This window comes from Neophocaena asiaeorientalis, unplaced genomic scaffold, assembly GCF_003031525.2.
Source record: "Neophocaena asiaeorientalis asiaeorientalis breed wild unplaced genomic scaffold, Neophocaena_asiaeorientalis_V1.1 scaffold77, whole genome shotgun sequence".
Taxonomy (NCBI): Eukaryota; Metazoa; Chordata; class Mammalia; order Artiodactyla; family Phocoenidae; genus Neophocaena; species Neophocaena asiaeorientalis.
Genome location: NW_020174645.1, coordinates 5,992,096 through 6,013,603, shown reverse-complemented (window position 1 = coordinate 6,013,603; position 21,508 = coordinate 5,992,096). Strand labels below are relative to the sequence as shown.

At 42.4% G+C, this 21,508-nt stretch overlaps 1 protein-coding gene across 3 annotated transcripts in view; it reads right to left on the bottom strand.

Moving 5' to 3' along the window:
- The window catches only part of VPS33A (VPS33A core subunit of CORVET and HOPS complexes), a 28,686-nt gene extending 8,759 nt beyond the window's left edge, over positions 1 to 19,927 (bottom strand). For all 3 annotated transcript variants that reach the window (XR_003005002.1, XM_024758549.1, XM_024758550.1), the window contains exons 1-9: positions 19,771 to 19,927; positions 17,205 to 17,270; positions 16,477 to 16,604; positions 15,416 to 15,602; positions 8,570 to 8,686; positions 7,462 to 7,636; positions 3,665 to 3,858; positions 2,119 to 2,245; positions 1,170 to 1,237 (exon numbers count right to left, since the gene is read on the bottom strand). Coding sequence is in view for 2 of the 3 variants with exons in the window: in XM_024758549.1 (XP_024614317.1) it covers positions 1,170 to 1,237; positions 2,119 to 2,245; positions 3,665 to 3,858; positions 7,462 to 7,636; positions 8,570 to 8,686; positions 15,416 to 15,602; positions 16,477 to 16,604; positions 17,205 to 17,270; positions 19,771 to 19,872 (1,164 nt within the window). In the remaining variant the exon portion in view is untranslated. The remainder of the gene's footprint in view (positions 1 to 1,169; positions 1,238 to 2,118; positions 2,246 to 3,664; positions 3,859 to 7,461; positions 7,637 to 8,569; positions 8,687 to 15,415; positions 15,603 to 16,476; positions 16,605 to 17,204; positions 17,271 to 19,770) is intronic.
- Between the last annotated feature and the right edge of the window lie 1,581 nt (positions 19,928 to 21,508).

The window sequence follows — 21,508 nt, the reverse complement described above, 5'->3', positions numbered from 1 at the left end:
TGTGTATATGTATGTATGTACGTATCTGAATCACTCTGCTGTGCGCCTGAAGCTAACACAACATTGTTCATCAACTCGACTCCAACATAAAACAAAACATGAAAAAAAAAAAAAGGAGATGAGTGGGAGAACGGTTCATTCTTTTTTTCACTGTCCCTAAGCCCCCTCCGAAGTAGCTCCTCTGCCCCTGCTACACGCATCCCTGTCACCATGGAGACACACCAGCGATGGGGAGTGCAGGGCAGTGAGGGCACACGCAGGCAATCCAGCGGCCTGTCTGGACTCACCTGTCTCCACGGACAACCTCGGGAGAGGCTGCTGCATGTCCCGGGTGTGTGACCATAATAGCAGCAATTTATCAGCATAAAGTGACAGGAATCTTTTTAGAAGATGGGAATTTTCATAAATCGAATAATTTTAAATTTAGTAATAGAAGTGAATATTTAAGGGAAATTATATGATCAATCCTCTCAGAAAGCAAATCTATTCATTTATCTACTATAGTCCTTAAAGGTCTTTGATTTTAGGGGCTGGGTCTCACCTCTCCATGCACTGCAGGAAGTGCCTTGCATAGGATAATGTTAAATATATGACACTTGATAAAATCTCTGTTTTCACATTTTGCATTTGCTCTTCAAACTATGTAGACAAGGGGCTTCCCTGGTGGCGCAGTGGTCGAGAATCTGCCTGCTAATGCAGGGGACACGGGTTCGAGCCCTGGTCTGGGAGGATCCCACATGCCGTGGAGCAACTAGGCCCGTGAACCAAAATAAATAAATTAATTAATAAACTCCTACCCCCAACATCTTATACATTTATTTATTTATCTATTTTTGGCTGGGTTGGGTCTTCATTTCTATGCGAGGGCTTTCTCTAGTTGCAGTGAGTGGGGGCCACTCTTCACCGCGGTGCGTGGGCCTCTCACTATCGCGGCCTCTCTTGTTGCGGAGCACAGGCTCCAGACGCGCAGGCTCAGTAGCTCATGCCGTGTCCCCTGCATTGGCAGGCAGATTCTCGACCACTGCACCACCAGGAAAATGCCCCCCAACATCTTAAAAAAAAAAAAATGTAGACAAGGCATAGGAATCAAAGCAATTGCTTTTCTAGCTATAATCTTACGTTTGATAAGGTATCAATTATTTGTTAGAACAGTTTTATTGTACACATACCTTATCAGTGTCTATTCCAGACATAAACTCCTGCTCCACTGTTAATTTATCAAAGAAGTCTTCAGAAGCTAAAATGGAATTAGCAAATTTGTAACTAAGAAATTAATGTTAACCCTTTTATACACAGAGCATGATTAAGAAACAAGACACACACAAAAGAAAGCAAAAAGTTCAAATCGTCACCTGAAAAGAATCTTCTAAGAAACATGGAAACCCCTTCAACCCTGAGCTCCTAAATGACATCCAGAAACAGTCGACCACTGCACCCCTTTGCTATCCTTAGGACGCTAATAAGGACTCAAGAATTTTTTCTCAGTATCAATGAAAGCTAATTTTGAAAGAGCATTTTACTTGCATCATCAGATCCAACCCAGTTTCACTTGATTTCTACTTCTATTAATATGAAAACAATGGACTGATTTTCCAACACTTTTATATAAGATTCAAAGTATACTTTATAAAACAGGGCATGGAACAAACTCCAACTCAGCTTTTACAGCCTGTGTTTTAATGAGTAAACACATCTTCCAAGCCCTTTCAAAATACTTAACATGTGCTCTCTACCAATTCTGCAGAGTCTTCAAGAGAAAAACAAGAACTAAAACAGAAACATGATGCTGCTCTAATTAAGTAATCCTTAACAACGGGAAAAAAACCAGACTGAAAAAATTAACCGCCTCATGTTATGGGAAGAATTTTTTTCTCTTTTTGACATTCCAAATATTTTATCATATGATTACGTGATTTTAATAATGAAAAAAATTGAGTTAACCACAAAGGGAACATTTTTGACTATAAACATTCAAATACTTAATGCTGAGAATAACATACAGTGTTAAAACAGAGCTGACCTTCCCAAGGGAGTACTGTGGTGCCAGTGATCACGGTGTCAGTCATGGTGTGTGCAAGTCAGCCCCAGGTGAGCATGATCATTCCCAAGGATACTCACTAGTTACATCTTTGATTAGCTCTGCAATCGAGGTGTGGTTTGCGAGGGAGCCCCTTGCTGCCTGCATGTGGGGCAGTTGCGAAACGAACTGCTTGATCTCCCCAACGGTCTTGGCGTTGTGCCTCTCCTGAAACACGGAAAACAGCAGAACCGTTGAGCGGGGAAAATATTTTAAGTGCTCTGTTCTTTGTATTGCTTAGAGGACATTTAATTTATACTAATGAGAAAGAACAGAATACAAATAAATCAGGCCAAACCCACCTCCAACATGACCCAGAAAAACAGAAAAGATAGGCTCGTTGTTCCCGTTCACTGCATTAGTACTTTTTTTTTTTTTTTTCCGCGATACGCAGGCCTCTCACTGTCATGGCCTCTCCCGTTGCGGAGCACAGGCTCTGGACGCACAGGCTCAGCGGCCATGGCTCACAGGCCCAGCCGCTCCGCGGCATGTGGGATCTTCTTGGACCGGGGCACGAACCCGTGTCCCCTGCATCGGCAGGTGGACTCTCAACCACTGCGCCACCAGGGGAGCCCACATTAGTACTTTTTAAGGGAGCAAATGCCTAATGTTTTTTCTTTCCAGGCATCAGATCATATTGTGATTAGTATTTGTGGGGGACAGTACTAGGTTGTCCACAAACATTTCTGAGTAAAAAAAATTAAAACAAAGACATGTTAAGAGGGGAACATAAATGGCAAAACATTTCCTCCATAATAGAAAAAAATCCATTCTTACTGCTGAACTCAATCTTGAATACTGTCCATGAATAAAGAGAACCTTCCTGGGTGATGAGAAATTTTTTTTTGCAAAATTTAGCAATTTAAGCCAAAAGTAACTTCAGAAATTTGAAGAAAATCAATTAGCAAACACAATTCCTAAGAAAGATGAAACCTGGAATACACACTCAGTAAAAAAAAATCAGCCTTCAAAAATTCTCCCAATTTATGTTTCCAAAGATTAAATACACAGAGTTCAGCATCTTACTGAATTCGCATGTTTCAAAAATGAGCTTTAACCAAGAATAAATCAGTGGTGGGACAAGAGGAGGCAGGAAGGTGATAATGAAGCCGCCAATTTAAAAGCTCTGGGCTGCTGGGATTTCACTCTTATTATCACCTACCGCATCTGCAGGGTTCCCCTGCATGTTGGCTAAACTGGGAGCTTTTGGCCCAAATTGCAAGTTCTATTATAGAGGATATTTTATTTACAGTACAGCTGGCTTCCTCTTTTTTTTTTAACAGCTGCCCTCCTCTTAAGTGAGGTAGGAAATAATTAAAAGGAAGGTAAAACAAATATTTATGGTGAAAGCTTGTAAACTGCAAACACTACCCCTTTCTCCCCCAAAAGGAGAAAAACTTAACACCTTTTCTCATGGGTCTGGGAAGAAGTTTAAAAAGAAAATCTTGGGTCCTCCAATGGCTGAGTCCGCAGTTTCTTAGGATGAGAACTGCAGCTCTGCTTAGTGGCTGCACTTCTGGCAGCTCTTCCTTCCTTCATGGGGTGGGCAGTCTAGCCAGAATCAGGATGACAACCAAACCGTCTCACCTCAAACGCTGCAGAGATCACCTTTGCTTTCTTGCTAAGCACGGAGCCCACTGCATTGAAGTTTTTATCTCGGATCTCAGCATACAGCTCCTCCGCAGAATTCAGCTGAAGCTTCTTTGCTTCCGTGGGAAGGTCCTTACCACCATCGCCCTGTTTCTTAGGTGCAAATTTCTCCGGAGGTAATTTCACGTAACCTGAACAACAGTGGAAGGGAACAAGGCTCTGCGTGCATTTAATGGAAGAACCAGTCAAGTGCTCAGCACAAAACAGAATCTTCCAACTTAGGAGAGGATGGAAGCCGGCTTTAGAAAAAACTGGAGTATAGCACTGAGGTTTTGATTTTTCCACGATCAAAGTACAGAATGTAGTGACTCTTTAATATTCATATCATGGTTCCACTTTTCTTTGGGGGCACCTATCTGAAGCACTGCAGCAATGACCAGTTCCTGAACTTATTCAGGGATCAGGTTACTTTTTCACTTAAAAAAAATTACAAGGCTCTCCCCATTATCTTGCGGCATTTTTCAAACTGTAAGTCATGTCCTATTAGTAGATCATGAAATCAAGTTGGTGGGTTGCAATTAGCATTATAAACAAACAAAACATTAAATCCCATAGTGCATCACATGAAGTAGGGTGGTTTTTCTTTTAAATAAAATGTTGCTTCAGTTTCACACACACATATGTGTGCATGTACTAGGTCATGATATAAAATATATTTCTTACTATAGGTTGTTGTCGAAAATAGTTTGAAAGCCCACTTCCTGTTTTTATAAATAAAGTTTTATTGGCACAAAGCCATGCCTTTTCATTATGTCTCATTTGGGGCTGCTTTCACATTATAAAGAAGAAGTGAGATTCCACAGAGGCACTGCATGACCTAAAATATTTGCTATCTGGCTCTTTACAGAAGTTGTCCACCCCGCTCTAGAACAAGCTCCCAAATTCCTCAGCACAGCAGCCAGTCCCTCCACTAAGCAGCCTTAACCCTCTTCTCCCATCTCTGTTCCTCCCAAACCAACTTAGTCACCATTTCCGGGAACACCCCACACGCCCTTATGAGTTGCCTATAAACCAGTTTAACTCTAAGAAGCTTGGCAATATGAATCAAGGGCCTTATAACGTTAACACCTTTGACCCCAAAATCCCGCATCAGAGAATGTAGCGAAAGAAAGTAATATGCTATATGAAAAAAGTTTTTTGTATACAGATGTTTTTATAACCATAAAAAAACCCCAAACAACCTAAAATGCCCAACATTAGGGGAAGGATTATGCAAATCATGGTATAATATATATTATGGATTTTAATTAAGCTGTTAAAATTATGCATATGCTGAGAAAATGCTCATATTATACCAAATCAAAAAAGAGATTCAGGGAATCCCCTGGCGGTCCAGTGGTTAGGACTCCAAGCTTTCACTGCCGAGGGCCAGGGTTCAATCCCTGGTTGGGGAACCCCGCAAGCCGCGAGGTGAAAAAAAAAACGACAAAAAAAGAGGTTCAGAATAATTTGGACAAGCTGATGCTATTTATTTTTTGTTAACTAAAATAAACTCTGCATAGAAAAAGACTATAAGGAAATACACCAAAATATTAACATTGGCTGTCCCAAGGTTTGGGGGGTAGGGCTTCAGGGATAATGGGAGATCTATGTTTTCCTTCTTTATTTTTCCAATTTTCCCTTAACTGATATTTGACTCATATTATGGAAAAAACTTCCTGCAGAGAAACTGGGAATTTATACATATTCCTTCTCTTCTTGGAGAATCCCCTCCTACCTCTCACCTGTCTTAGACAGAGCCCCCTGAGGCTGCCTCACAGGTCATCTCCCTGCTCTAAACTCTAGCTCCCTTTAATGGTCTCCTGGGTGTTTCACTCTCTGGGACCATGAGAGGAGAGGCACCCTTGTTTCCTTCTGGTTTTTGTTTTTTTTTTTCTTTCCAACAGCCCTGCTACCTCGTTTCTTTGACTCCCACCTACTATCCAGCACAGAACTCCTCTGTCAATGAAATGGAGTTTTAAAAAGTATTTAAGATGTCATCTTTTGGAACAAATAATTTAAAAATAAGACTTTTTACAACTTTATCACTAAAGACTCTTTGTTTTGTGGAAACCCCTCTTCACGGCTGTGTCTTCACCCATCCCCTCGGCTATCTATCCATCCTTATGGTTAAAATACGCATAACATAAAATTTACCATTTTAACCATTTTACAGTGAACGGTGCAGTAGCATTTAGTACATACACAACTTTGTACAACCACAGCTAGTACCTAGTTCCAGAACCTTTTTATCCCAAAAGGAAACCCCACACCCAATAAGCAGTCACTCCCCAACCTCTTCGAGTTCTGGCCACCACTACTCTGTTTTCTGTCTCTGTGTTTTCTCCTTCTAGGCTGTTCCTTGGCTCCCTGTGATGTAATTCAGGATGGCAATAGAGGTCAGGGGCTGATGGAAACCAGAGAAGGGGGCCTGGATGGGACAGAGGGAGTGGTGGGACCTGTCGTAAACTGGAGACAGGGGCATGTCTAAAGCGGGATCTCTGCTGGGCACCAGCTGCAATGTGGGAATGTGACCTCGGGGTCGCCAGAGCTTCAGATGTTTTTAAAGACATGGCATATATGGGAATTTCCTGGCGGTCCAGTGGTTAGGGCTCCGTGCTTTCATTTCCAAGGGCCTGGGTTTGATCCCTGCAGCTAAGATCCCACAAGCCGTGTGGCATGGCCAAAAAAATAAAAATAAATTTAAAAAAAGACATGGCAGGGCTTCCCTGGTGGCGCAGTGGTTGAGAGTCCGCCTGCCGATGCAGGGGACACGGGTTCGTGCCCCGGTCCGGGAAGATCCCACATGCCGCGGAGCGGCTGGGTCCGTGAGCCACGGCCGCTGAGCCTGCGCGTCCGGAGCCTGTGCTCCGCAACGGGAGAGGCCACAACAGTGAGGGACCCGTGTACCGCAAAAACAAAAACAAAACCAAAACAAACAAAACAAAAAAAGACATGGCATCCATCAGGATTATTATTAAAAATTTTCTCCAATTTTAAATGCTGACAGAAACAAACAGACAAACATCATGTGGACCAAAATGAAATAAAACATTTGTGACCTCTGACCCCAACAGTTTGTCAGGCCTAAACTCTAGCAGGCCTTCAAATCTTCCGTCGAGTGTCCCAACCTCCCGTATCAGCCTTTTCCCCAGAATGTCCCAGCTGTGCTCTCTGCCTCAGCAAGCTGGTCGTCCCATGGTTCCCTGCAGGTATTATGCCACCTGCCCCTCGCCAGCAACCCCCCCAAACTCTACCCCTTTTTCCAAACCCAGTACCAAGGGCACCTCTTCCAGAAGCTTTCCTGAACAACTGCCTGCCACGGCATCTATGTTTTCCAACTGCAGAGCCATCTGTTTATTTAGCCCTTGGCCTCCGCTCACAGCGGGCAAGCACAGTCCTGTGTAGTAAACATCAGCCAGCCCTTGTGTGATGGACAATGGTAGTTTGCTCAGATGTCGTTTAATTTTTTTTTTTTTTTTAGCCACACCGTGCGGCATGCAAGATCTTAGTTTCCTGACCAGGGATTGAACCCATGCCCCCTGCATTGGAAGAGTGAAGTCTTAACCACTGGACTGCTGGGGAAGTCCCTCAGATGTCGTTTAATCCTAGCGTCTGCAGGTCTAAAGTCAGCATTTTAATTTTTTTCAAATATTCTCTGATTTACTTGAAAAGGAAGCACCTTCTAAAAAAACGGCCTTTTGGATATTTTTATCAGATTACCTATTAGTAAAAGTAGGTGTTACTTTACTCACTGTTCTGAATGCCATAAATTTCATCAATGAGTCCTTCATACGTAAGCTGAGTGGCAAGAGGCGTTAACAAATCCACATTCCGATCGAGCAACAAGAGATTATCAAAAACAGGGAATATTGAGTTCTGGCTCCCTGTAAACTCTCTCTTCATCCTGATCATCATATTGGCCACTTGCTGGAAACAAAACATGGGATCAGGTGGGACCCTCCTGGGAATAAGCAGATTAAAAATTTGGCTAAAAATGGAAAGAATCAAAAAAGTGAAAAGAGGAGAAAAACGGTGGAAGAGTGAGATGGGTAAGAAATAAGCAGCTACAGAAAAGCATTCGCTGTTGGCTGCCTGTCCCAACACTTACACTTTAGCCAGTGGCAGCAGCTATTTCTCAACGGGGCCTAATTCAGAGTCTACTTCTGTTATTCACAGTAGCTCTGTTCTATAAAGTTGCTGTGAATACTGAACCAGCAAATACCGAACCACTGCCCCGAGGGGCAATCAGGTTTAGGGTGCCGCGAACCTCTGGTTATAACATTTTTGTCATCTGATCAATATATAACCTTGTCTTATGTGTGTTTCTGTTTAAAGACACATTAAATATATGACGTTGATTCTCTAACGCCATCACTCAGGCCTGAACGAAGCTCATCTAACACGAGATTTCTCCCTAAGGCCCATCACAGCCTCCCTGCGCTCTGAGCGCTAGACAGTGCTCCTGCACCACCTTTGGGGGCCATTTTAAACAGCAAAATCACCATCAAAAAGAGCACAAAAATGCAAAAAAAAAAAAAAAAAAAAAGTGGCACTGAGCAGCACATGGCATTATATAGCAGCAAAAAGGACACTTGTTTATGGTATGAGCTGAAGGCACAGGGCTGCTCTGAGTGACCTCAGCTGGGAACATGCATACTGGACAACTCAAATTACTGCCACTCTGAGCATGTCCACAAAACACTGTGAATACTGATTTGGGGGCTACAAATAAATTTCAGTAAATAGGTGAATTGCCAGATAAAAAGGATTGACTGTATTTGTAAACAGATTCCCACTCCTTCCCTTCCTGGGGACCAGGGGACCCTTCTTCCACCACCAGAAGCACCTGCCGTTTCTCACCCGGGCGCACTCTCCTTTCCCAAAGATCTGGGGGATCGTCCCGTACAGAGCTTGCAGGGTCATGAGCCCCTTGGCTGCGTGGTACAGGCTGGTCTGGTCGCTCTCCAGGTAGCACTCCTGCGGGGAGGAAGGGCCGGTTACGGTCATGGTCATCTGGGTGCATGAGGCACCCACCTCTGTCAGGCGCTGGGACTACGCAGCCACTGGGTAAGACCGTTTCCACTAATTCCCCACTTTGCCAGGAAGCTGCAGACTCGGGTGCAGCCCAGGCCAGGAGCCCAACAGCTCTGCCGTTGGGGGCAGCTATGGCAGCAATTCTCCCGTGGCAGGGCCTTCTGGAAGGCACGCCTCTTAGTTTATCAGCTCTTGAATAAGCCACTGATTAAGAAAGACTGACACAGGGACTGGGCTTTCTCATTCACCGTTGTGAGTGTAAAGGCTAGGAGGACACCGTGGGAGGGCCACATATTCTTTGACCCCCCAAAGTCCCAGATGACCTCACAACAGAATACCTGGCAGTTTTTACAAACATGACGCCAATTTCATATGTACTGACAGCAAATGAAGGCCATAACATCTTGAGAAATGAGAAAGGGGCAGCTGAAGAATCTTTAGAGAGTGATCTCATTTTCAGAAGATATATTTTACCTTATAAAATATACAGGGTATATTTTGTAAAGTAGACAAAATTATACTTTTCTGCATAGAAAAAGGGACCAAAAAATATACACACAACCAGCTAGGAAGTGAGAAGAGAGACTCTAGCAGTTCTGACATGGGTAAGAGCACAGGTTCTCGACTCTGGTTGTCTTGATCTGAACCTCGGCTGTGTCACTTCCCAACTGGTGCCCTCGGCCACTTAGGTAACCTCTCTGTGCCTTATTTATGGTCTGCAGAAGGGAGTATATTCAACATAGTATATGGATTAAATGAGGTAATTGCATGTAAAACATTTCATCCCAGTACCTGAAACATATAGTAAGTCTTTAACAAATATTAGCTTTTATTATTAGAAATGCTTTGGATTATTATTTTTTTTTTACAATCATCATCCACTCATAAGTCAAAATGGAACACTGTACCAGACACCCCTCACCGACCCTCCCAACGTGCTTCTAGCTTCCAAAGCCAGGAGGGAGGGTACACTGGAGGCTTTAAGCACAGGAGGGTGGGACTCATGTGCTCCACCCAGGGAGGAAGGAGGGCTGTGCCTGGAAAGAGCCTGGGGAGAGTGCTTGGCGGCTCTTCCAAGTCTGATGATTTTAACATTTCACTGCATAAGACATGTCCAACTCAAGAATGTCTGAAGACATACTTTCTTGAAAAATTACCTAAAACTCCCTATCAGAGCAGAGTTAAGCTAAAAATTCAAGAAAAACAAATTAGGGAATATCTCTCAAAATCGTATTCATTTTTTTAAACTTAAAAAGTTGTATTACTATAGACATTCTTTTCGTAATTCTTTTTTAAAAAATTTAAGAGTTGATGACATATTAATCTTGAATTTTTTGCTCTATTATAATTGGTGTTGGGATGGTTATTTGTACTAATATCCCTGTATTCTGTGCTTGTGGAATCACCTGGTATTTCAAGCCATGAGGACATTTTGGAGGGACAAATGCTAATACCCATTAACATTCAAATACACATATTTTTTGACCCCAAAGTCCCACATGCCTACACGATAGAATACCTGGCAGTTTTTTTGTTTGTTGTTTGTTTTGTTTTGTTTTCTATGTTTATCAAACCAATGAAAATGAATTTTAAACAGGTGTACTTGTAACTACTTGGAATGTGTTTGTTTTCCTGACTTAATTGTAGGCAATTCTTACGTCAGGTTGGGGAACAAAACGGTAGGCGGTTTTGATTTTTTTTTTTTTTTTTTTTTTTTTTTTGCGGTTTTGATTTTAACTAAAACTATAGTGCTTCACTCACATAACACCAGCCAGCCTAGCACACACCATATAAGAAGCAAGACCTTTTAAGGAAAACTTTACATTCTAAAATTATTAAATGGACAACATAAACTCATTCAATCATGCAGGTCCTTTAAACTTTGCTTTGAAAGTCTTAAGGAGAAAAAAATATGGTACTGTGACTAGGGCATGGGCTGGAGAACACTTTATTTTTCTTCCCTTACCTTACTACTTGAGAGAAGTCAATACAATTTTCCATTTGTATAAATGAAAGGCCACAGTTTTTAACTCTTTTATAATAATATTCCTTGAGCCAGAAGAAGATATACATGTTTTCCACATTTTAGTTACATTTCAACAATTATGTATTATATGCTTATAGGGATCATGTTCAATGGCAAAGTGAAGTGGACTGGTGGTCTCAGAGGTTTCCGTGTAGACAGCGTGTCAAGAACTGGCTTATATATTATCCGTCCTCCAGATTGACATCACATTTCATAATAGCTTGGTATGATGACTGCTGTCAAAATCGCCTGCATGGAAACATCCGTGCCACCGGGCCTGGTCGCGCCACGCGGGGACCTCGACGGGAAGGATGCGCGGGCTCGTGCGGGGGAGCAGAGCCCCAGCGGGTAGCGCCCGCACCGCCGCCTCAGAAGGGAGGCCTCTACCGTCCGCTACCTTGCAGTTTTTTTGTTTTTGTTTTTTTTTGCGGTACTCAGGCCTCTCACTGTTGTGGCCTCTCCCGTTGCGGAGCACAGGCTCCGGACGCGCAGGCTCAGCGGCCATGGCTCACGGGCCCAGCCGCTCCGCGGCATGTGGGATCTTCCCGGACCGGGGCACGAACCCGTGTCCCCTGCATCGGCAGGCGGACTCTCAACCACTGAGCCACCAGGGAAGCCCTACCTTGCAGTTTTTACAAAGGAGGTAGGTAGATTTTATGTATACTGATTTCTATATATACATATGAAGGTCCCGATAGTTTAAGCCCTGTGACTGAGCATTAGAGTTCAATGAGCTGAACTCTGATTCCCACGTTTTGTGCAGTGCAATACGGTCATAATCACAGCCCCAAAGCACAGAGAGATCTACACGTGCCTCCTGATGCCACGAAAAGCTAAATGATGCTCACTGTTTAAAATCACATAAATAAGTAAAATGACCTCAACTCTATCAGAAATCGGGCTTGAATTTAACATTAGGTAGAACTCTCAGCTTTATTAACCAGGCGAAATCTCTGACTTCTAAAATAGAATCTTAAGTGAACATATATAAGCCAAGGGCTTGAAATTCTCAGCAGAAAAGAATTCTGTTCTTTTTTGCAAACCAGCGGTTAAATAAACAGGAGATCTCTCCTCTGGACAGGTTTTGTCATGCCAGGACAGGTTTTCCTTAGCTGCTACCAATTCACATTAATTACACGGATGTGAATTAATTACACGAGGGTATACCATTATAGCTACGTGATAAAGCAAATATAGCAAAATGTTAATTTCAGAACCTAGGTGATGAGTATACGGGTGTTCACTGTACCATTCTTTCAACTTTTCTGTATATTTGTAAATTTTCATATAAAATGTTGGGGGACGGGAAATCTGTACCATCATTGGAAGAGATTTACTGTAAGCAAATCAGTGGGGAACATGGCTGAAAAGAAGAGCCAAGAAACTCTCCTGGTTATAAAATTCATCGGTGGCGCCACTGAGCTCTTCCTCAGGTTCACTCTTTGAAAGCAGTGGTCACTGTAACAACATACTAGGGAAGAAAGAGTTTCAAATAATTTTTTGCACAACACCAGTGGTTCTCAAAAGTTCTAGTCTCCAGACCAGCAGCATCAACGTCACATACGCATAACTCAAAGAAGGAAATACAGATAAATATGATTACACTAAAAAAGTACGCATAGCAAAAACTACCATAAGCTAAGTCAATAGACAAATGTCAAAGGCAGGTAAAGAGCCTACAGATACAGGGCCTCCCTGGTGGCGCAGTGGTTGAGAGTCCTCATGCCGAGGAAGATCCCACATGCCGCGGAGCAGCTGGGCCTGTGAGCCATGGCCGCTGAGCCTGCACGTCCGGAGCCTGTGCTCTGCAACGGGAGAGGCCACAACGAGAGGCCCACGTACCGCAAAAAAAAAAAAAAAAGAGCCTACAGATACAGGGCTCACGTGTACAGTGATCTATGCATGAGGTAATTCACTGTAGCACTGCCTCTAAAAGCATAAGATGAGAGACAACAAAATGTCCTTCAAAAGGGGACTGACTTAATAAATCATTGTACATCCAAACAATGGAACAGTATGCAGCTTCAGCTAAGAATAAAAAAGTATTTTCATAGATGGTAGAAAATGACTCCAAGATATATTATTAAGAGAATAACTTAAGTTACCGAAGTTATATAGGATATGCTACCATTTGAATAAAAGCTCATATATACTATGGGCTGTAGCTGCCTAAAGCACTTCCGAAAACAAATTAAAAAAGAACGAGTAATAGTGATTGCTTCTGGGAGGTATGGCATTTTGAGAATTGGGTGGAGAGTGGCTTACTTTTCATTCTGTACCCTTTCTTACTCAAAGAAAATTTTCATGTACACAGATTATGTTTACGAAAGATTTTCAAATTACTTTTTTCAACATAAAGTAATATTCTTATGAGAGAAAGCATTCTTTAAAATAAAGTTGTAAACAAAACCAATATATAAAATTACATTTGGAAAAACCATCCAGAACTGGGGAACAAAGATATGCATATTCGCTAACAAACACACGCCGAAAATAATCAGTGGGGAAAAACTGCGCTGGAACAACTGGCACTATATGGAAAAAATAAATAAGCCTCATATGGAAAACTACAGATAAAAATAAATTAGTCCCTACTTCACACCACACACTCCAAACACATGGTTCAAGCTGAATTAAAGACCTGAACATGAAAAGCAAAACTTTAAAACTTTTAAAGGAAAATACAAGATTTTCTATGTCTTCAGGTAGAGAAGGATTTATTAAGACTGAAACACCACAAACTGAAAGAAAAAAAGTGATATACTACTTTGAAGGGCTCATACCTCCAAATTTCAAAGCTTACTACAAAGTTACATTTATCAAGACAGTGTGTTACTGGCATTAAGGACAGACATACTGATCAATGGGGTAGAGCTGAGACACCAGAAATAAACACATTTAGGGACAATTGATTTTCGACAAGGGTACCAAGACAATTAACTGAGAAAAATATACTTTTTCAGCAAATGGTGCTGGAACACATGGATATCCACATGCATATCTGCACATGCAGAAGGAAGTTGGACCCCGACCTCACATCAGATAAAAATAAACTCAAAACCCATCAAAGACCTAGATGTAGGACCAAAATCGTAAAATTCTTTGCAGAAAACATAGGAGTAAATTTGTGACCTTAGATCAGATACGACACAAAAAGCATAAGCAACAAGAGAAAAAAAGATAAATCGAACTTCATCAAAGTTAAAATCTTTGGTGCATTGGATATCCCTTTCACCAAAAAGTGAAAAGAACCCACAGAATGGGAGAAAATATTTGCAAATCAAATATCTGGTAAGAGACTTGCATCCAGAATATATTAAGAATTCTTAAAACTCTTATAACGAAAAGATAAATACCCAATTCTAAAAACGTGCCATGCTTAAAGACTTAAATATAATATATGATACCATAAAACTCCTAGAAGAGAACGTAGGCAAAACATTCTCTGACATAAATTATACCAATGTTTTCTTAGGTCCGTCTCCCAAGGCAATAGAAATAAAAGCAAAAATAAACAAATGGGACCTAATCAAACTTATAAGCTTTTGCACAACAAAGGAAACCATAAACAAAACGAAAAGACAACCTATGGACTGGGAGAAGATATTTGTAAATGATGCGACCGACGTGGGCTTAATTCCCAAAATATACAGACAGCTCCTACAACTCCATAACAAAAAACCAAACAACTCAATCAAAAAATAGGCAGAAGGCCTAAATAGACATTTCTCCAAAGAAGACACACAGATGGCCAATAGGCACATGAAAAGATGCTCAACATCGTTAATTATTAGAGAAATGCAAATAAAAACTGCGATGAGGTATCACCTCACACTTGTCAGAATGGCCATCAGTTATTTGCAAAGCAGAAACAGAGACACAGATGTAGAGAACAAACATATGGATACCAAGGCGTGGGGAGGGAGGGTGGGATGAATTAGGAGATTGGGACTGACATATATACACCACTATGTATAAAATAGATAGCTAATGAGAACCTACAAGGAAATCCCAAAAAGAGGGGATATATGTATACGTATAGCTGATTCACCTTGCTACACAACAGAAACTAACACAACATTGTAAAGCAACTATACTCCAATAAAAATTAATTAAAAAAAATAGTCTACAAATAATAAATGCTGGAGAGGGTGTGGAGAAAAAGGAAAACAGTATGGAGGCTCCTTAAAAAACTAAAAAGAATGAAATATTGCCATTTGCAGCAGCATGGATGGACCTAGAGAATATTATGCTTAGTGAAGTAAGACAAATACTACATAACATCACTCATATGTGGAATCTAAAAAAATAATACAAATGAATGTATACACAAAACAGAGACCGACGCACAGAAACATAGAAAACAAACTAGCGGTTACTGATGGGGAGTGGAAGAGGGGAGGGACAAATTAGGGGTATGGGATCAACAGATACAAACTAGAATACATAAAATAGATAAGCAACAAGGATTTACTGTATAGCACAGGGAATTACACCTAATTATCTTGTAATAACCTATAATGGAATATAATCTGCAAAAATACTGAATCACTCCACTCTGTACACCTGAGATTAACATGACCACCATGTTCACAAATTTGGCAAAAATTAAAGCCTGACATTAAAAAAGAAAACGCCAAACTTACTTTGAATGCACCCTCTGATTCCATGGATAAGAGATCCCCATCAAATGGAATGAGATCTAGGCTGTACTCCTCCCTATGAATAAAGGATCCCAAAACACCTAGATCCTTCAACCGCTGTTCGCACAATAAGCTACGTCGTGGCACAAACAAAATGTGGAAATCTCTTGCTGGGCCACGTCTGTCTTCACTGCAAAAGAAGGAACATTTGTTAGCTTACAAGCTCTTTAGAGTCACAGACTCTTTCACTTACTTTATTCAAACTGCCGGGCACACAGGAGGCACTAAATAAATGCTGGCTAGATAAACATATGAACATTGACTTTCAGACCCAACTGTTAACAGTCGCTTTCTCGCTCTCTCTCTCCCTTTTTTTTTTCCCTGACAGGAAAGCGTTGATTCATAGCCGGTATCTGCATTTTCTAGCTTTCTCTTAAACTATTTATGGGGGCATTAAAGCTCTCAGGTTTACTGAAGCAGGATATCTGTGTCTTGTTGAAAACAAATTGTTCTTTAACCAAACCAATGCAGCCACAGCGTCTCATATTAAAACAAAACATCACTCTTGACTCCTATCTCTCCTCGACACTGGACTTCTCAAAATAGCCCATATGCTTTTAAGATTTTAGGGGCCACATCAATCGATTATACCACAGAGTACAGACTGGGCTGAGAGAACTTCCTCTCTCTAGACTGGATGCTAAATAATATTTTAATCAGCTCTTACTTTGCTTATGAAGTTCAAGCACCTTATATTCAGTATAACCATTAGAGGTGTTTTGTTTGTTTTTAAAATCAGTGTCCTTTCTACTGATACACGTCCAAACTTTTAGCTGTCCTGAAAGAATGGGGATTTATGATAACTGCCCTCTCAAACTGTTTGAACAATGTCACAAGTTTCCCACTTTTCTTCGTTGTATTCTTCCGTGCCTGTCCCAGTTTTTCCAAAAGACCACTTTCCAAGGTACTGGCAAGAGAAGGGGTTCACAATGAAAAGCTCAGGACATTTAAAACCACGAGAAGGATTAACTTCTTTTGGCCCAAACAAGAGCTCTGAGAGATACCTGAGCACATTTTCAGAGATTATATCCATCAATTCTAGCCTGGGTCTGACAACAAAAATAATATTCTTGACATCAGCTGCTGGCAAACGACTTCCTTTAAGCGTGAACATTTTTTCCACTTCATGTTCCTAGGAAAACACACACACACAAAAGGTTAACAAAACCCCTGAAATTTACGTATGGTATCCAGACTCAGACATCATAAACACTCCCAGTCAAATGTACATCAATATTTTGTTATCAAAATTTAGATTTCCCAAAGCCAGCTGTGTAAAGGACAAGGTTTCAGGACAAAGTCACTGCTACTGTATCTGAATTTAAATGACTCTCACGTGATGCACTATCAAAGACATCAGGTAACAGTCACATAATACAATGCTAGTAATTAGGATCAGCATAGAGTCATCAGCCGAAGGACTGCTGTATACAAAATGTTAGCCAGGCATTGGTATCGGTGTTTATAAAAACCAAACAGCCTTGCAAGCCAACTACTCAGGAGGAAATGTAAACTTATTATTATTACTAAAGTACAGAATTATTATTTTTTTTAATTTAATTTTTAAATTTATGGCCGCAACTCGCGGCATTCGGGATCTTAGTTCCCAGATCAGGGATCGAACCCTCGCCCCCTGCAGTGGAAGCGCAGAGTCTTAATAGCTGGACTGCCAGGGAGGTCCCTAAAGTACAGAATTATCAATCCCTGAACAAAACCCAAATAGCGTATTTACCTTCAGTAGTGAATACTGTGCAATCAGGCCAAATGGTCCTGTGAGGTACTCATCCCAAACTATTGCCTATAAGAGGGGAGAAACATTCTCTCATTACAGTTAATATCAGGAATTTCAACAATACCAACAGAAAATAGCAGTCATACGTAGTAGGACTATTGGCCTCAATGTCTGAATTAACAAAGATTGTAACTGGCTCTGGCCACATTCATATCCTACAGGTCTTAAAAAATAGCATCAGGGTAAGTGATGTTACTGGTGGTAAATGGGAAAGTTAAGACCTAGTCATTGTCCTCAAAGGAAAGAAGGACGGTACTTTGCTGTGTATCTGTGTCATGGTATTATTATTAGACTGAACCATATGGAAACTGCCAATTGCAACAACTCAACTTTCATTTTATTTTTATTTATTTATTTATTTATTTTGCGGTATGCGGGCCTCTCACTGTTGTGGCCTCTCCCGTTGCGGAGCACAGGCTCTGGACGCTCAGGCTCAGCGGCCATGGCTCATGGGCCCAGCCGCTCCACGGCATGTGGGATCTTCCCGGACCGGGGCACGAACCCGTGTCCCCTGCATCGGCAGGCGGACTCTCAACCACTGCGCCACCAGGGAAGCCCTATTTTATTTTTTAATTAATTAATTTATTTATTTTTGGCTGCATTGGGTCTTTCTTGCTGCACGCAGGCTTTTTCTCCCGAGTGGGGGCTACGGCTTCTCATCGCGGTGGCTTCTCTTGTTGCGGAGCACAGGCTCTAGGTGCACGGGCTTCAGGAGTTGTGGCACTCGGGCTCAGTAGTTGTAGCACTCGGGCTCAGTAGTTGTGGCTCACGGGCTCTAGAGCTCAGGCTCAGTAGTTGTGGCATAAGGACTTAGTTGCTCTGCGGCATGAACCAGGGCTCGAACCCGTGTCCCCTGCATTGGCAGGCGGATTCCTAACCACGGCACTACCAGGGAAGTCCTCAACTTGTATTTTATATATAAGTATCATATAATCGAATTATAAAAATTAAAACCTCTGATATAGGTATTACAAATCTTATTTTGACAGAAGAGGAAATTTTTTTAAATTGAATTGTATACTTTATTTTTTAAACTAATTTTTATTTTTGGCTGTTTTGGGTCTTGTTGCATGCGGGCTTTCTCTAGTTGCGGCGAGCAGGGGCTACTCTTCGTTGCAGTGCAGGGGCTTCTCATTGTGGCTGCTTCTCTTGTTGCGGAGCACGGGCTCTAGGCACACCGGCTTCAGTAGATGTGGCACGTGGGCTCAGTAGTTGTGGTGCATGGGCTTAGTTGCTCCACAGCACGTGGGATCTTCCCGGACCAGGGCTCAAACCCATGTCCCCTACATTGGCAGGAGGATTCTTAACCACTGCGCCACCAGGGAAGTCCCAGAAGAGGAAATTTTTAAAGGCTCAGAAAGTTTAAGTAACGTCCAAGGCCATATAGGGACCTTGGACGTACACAGTATAAGGGAGTCAGGACTCCAACCTAAGACTTAATGACCCTACAGGGTAGTGCTCTGGGACCCTACCACTGCTAAACTCCAGTGTGATTTCTTTTTCTTTCATTTTTAATTGAAATTTTTATTGAGATAACTGTAGATTAATATTCAGTTGTAAGAAACAACACAGAGACCCCCTAGTACACTTTGCCCAGTTTCCCCCAGTGGAAACATTTTGCAAAACTATAGTACAATAGGTATTACAACCAGGATATTGACATTGATACAATCCATGATCTCATTCAGATTTCACATTTATTTCCTGAGCTTGAACTGGGCACGTAGGACTTAGCCTGCTTTTGTTTTCTTTCAATTGCTTCTAGCATCCACTCTACCTCTTGAGGTCCTATTTTTTCTAATACTGATTCCTGAGTTTCCCCAATTTTCCTTTTCTCTTCAGAGTTGTATTGCCAGTTACTTAGAGGGACTGATAAATCCTAAGGGGAGAGAGGAGAGGTAATACCACTTAAAAGAAATCCTATGAAGTCTCTAATCTACGGTTTCTGATTCCATCGTGAGCTGGGTGCTAATAAACGTCTAACAGGAGGAACAATACTATTTAAGGAAGCCGACGTTAAAACCTCAAATAGCTACAACTTCTCATAATCCGAGGGAGCAGCAGGTTGTAAGGTGCTGGTGCTTCATACTTTTGAGGGTATGACTTATAATGACACATATGATCTTTGTAATGAATGGACACTGGACCAGCTACGTCCCTGGGCCGGGCCCGCATCACCAGTTCCCGTGTCTGGCGTGGGAGCTCGGGGGCACCAGATCCGCCCCTCGACCTGACCACAAGCTGGTTCACTAGAGGCTGAGACAGCACGGTGGCTTAGGTGGCTTATTCTGCTGCCATGAAACAATCACGATGCCACGCGGACTGCGGGCTGGACGCCCCAGGCCCCACCAGCGGGCCCCTCTCCCCGACTTAGCATTCCCGCCAGCTCTCCTCCTGGAAGCCCTAGGAAACCTCGTACACCTGAAGCCCAGGCGGTCGGTCAAGGACCTGATCAGGCCAGGCCGGACGGCGCCGGAGGGCGGTGTCGCCGCGCACTGTCCCTCACCTTGCTTCCCGCGCACTTGTCCAGGAACTCGCGCAGCTCGCGACGCACCGCCTCGCGCAGCACGTTCAGGTTCACTCGCCCGTAGGACAGGTGCGCCGCCATCTTGCCCCACCGCTCCCTTTTCCCTGCAATCCAACCGGATCGGCTTTACCCCGACGCGAGGCCCACAGACGCTGTCACGTGACGGCATGTTCACGTGACGAGGGCCGCTGACAGCAAGCCAAACCCGGAAACCGGACTCGGCGGGTGTCTGCTGCTCTCTCCCCAGGCCCTAGCGCCCGCCTCTTTCTTCCACTGCGTGGGTTCCGAGGCTCCCCGCGAGCGACAGACCCGTCCAGACCCCGCCTCAGTCCAGGGCACCTCAGTTGGGCGCTGAGAATTGGGTTTAAGGGCAGAGACCGGATCCTACTCGTCCCGTTTAAAAATCGAGACTTTCATCTTAGCAGCAAGCATACTCGCTGTAAGATGGTAACGAAGCTAAACTTGAATGGAAATCTTTTATAGCAATCAAAAAGGTCCTGCGCTTTGCCCTTTTGGTTTGTCGGCTAAAATCTACAAAAATGGCTAATAGCTGAGGGAACCTTGAGTGACTTGTCTGTTCAGCTCTTCCTAGTAGACATTCACGCCACATGGTATTTCACACAAATACTATTCGATGTGGAATCTAGGTAAAATTCCCATGTTACCTCGTGAGTTGCGAGGGTGAAACAGGATGTAATTTACATCGTGTGATTTATGTAAAAGGCTTAGCAGGGTGCCTGTTATTTAATAATTGCTAAATAAATAACTTATTAGGAAGATATATCCGTTTCAGTACTTTGAGGTGTAAAATTGGCTATTTGGGATCTGGTGAAAGGGGCTTGAAAATGTCTGGTCTTGCCTGGCTCCCTTCAACCCTTTATACACTGTTACTAAGAAAGGACTCGCTAGGCAATTACCATGGAGTATGAATAAGCAAAGAGTGGAATTTGGAGATGATACAGTAATCAACTATACATATTTACATACTTCCACTCTCAACTTCTTGACTCTATCAAAGACATTTAATTTTAAAATAACATGTTTCCACACGTGTAGACTGTTCCATGCCCTAGTTCTCACCCGATTTTCACAGGGATTCTTCTCAACCTGTATCACAAACTCTTCTCAACGTGCGCAGGTCTTTTGCTCAACTGAGAACACGTACTATTTTAGCACCATCTGTGAGAATAAATGTTGAGCTCAGCAGGCCATGTCCTGAACTGGTAAATGAGGGCACACCCACGTAAGAGGTAAAGATGCCCACGGTTAGCGAACTCTCAGGCATGCGTGGGTGCAAACGAGCAAGACTCGGATGACAAACGATCCTCTGCAAACAGGACCAGGATTCTAAACGATCAACAGAGGTGTTTTATTTGTGTAAAGACCCAACTGGTGATACTGCAATACTACCGCAGTTGCCCTATAAATATCACAGACTTGTTTAGTGTTCGAGTTTTCTTTTTAAAATGTATTTTTAATTGATATCATGGATATTTAATATTAATTTTAGGTGTACAACATAATGATTTGATATACGTATATGTTGTGAAATGGTCACCACAACAAATGTAGTTCATAGTTTTGAGTCTTTTCATCCATTCGGTCAAAGCTGAAGTCAAGGACCACTGTCAGGGTAATTTTTAGGTCAAAATAACGTTCAGCCGGTAACTCTGCTTTGGAAATATCTACCTGTGGCGGCGGCGGGGGGGGGGGGGGC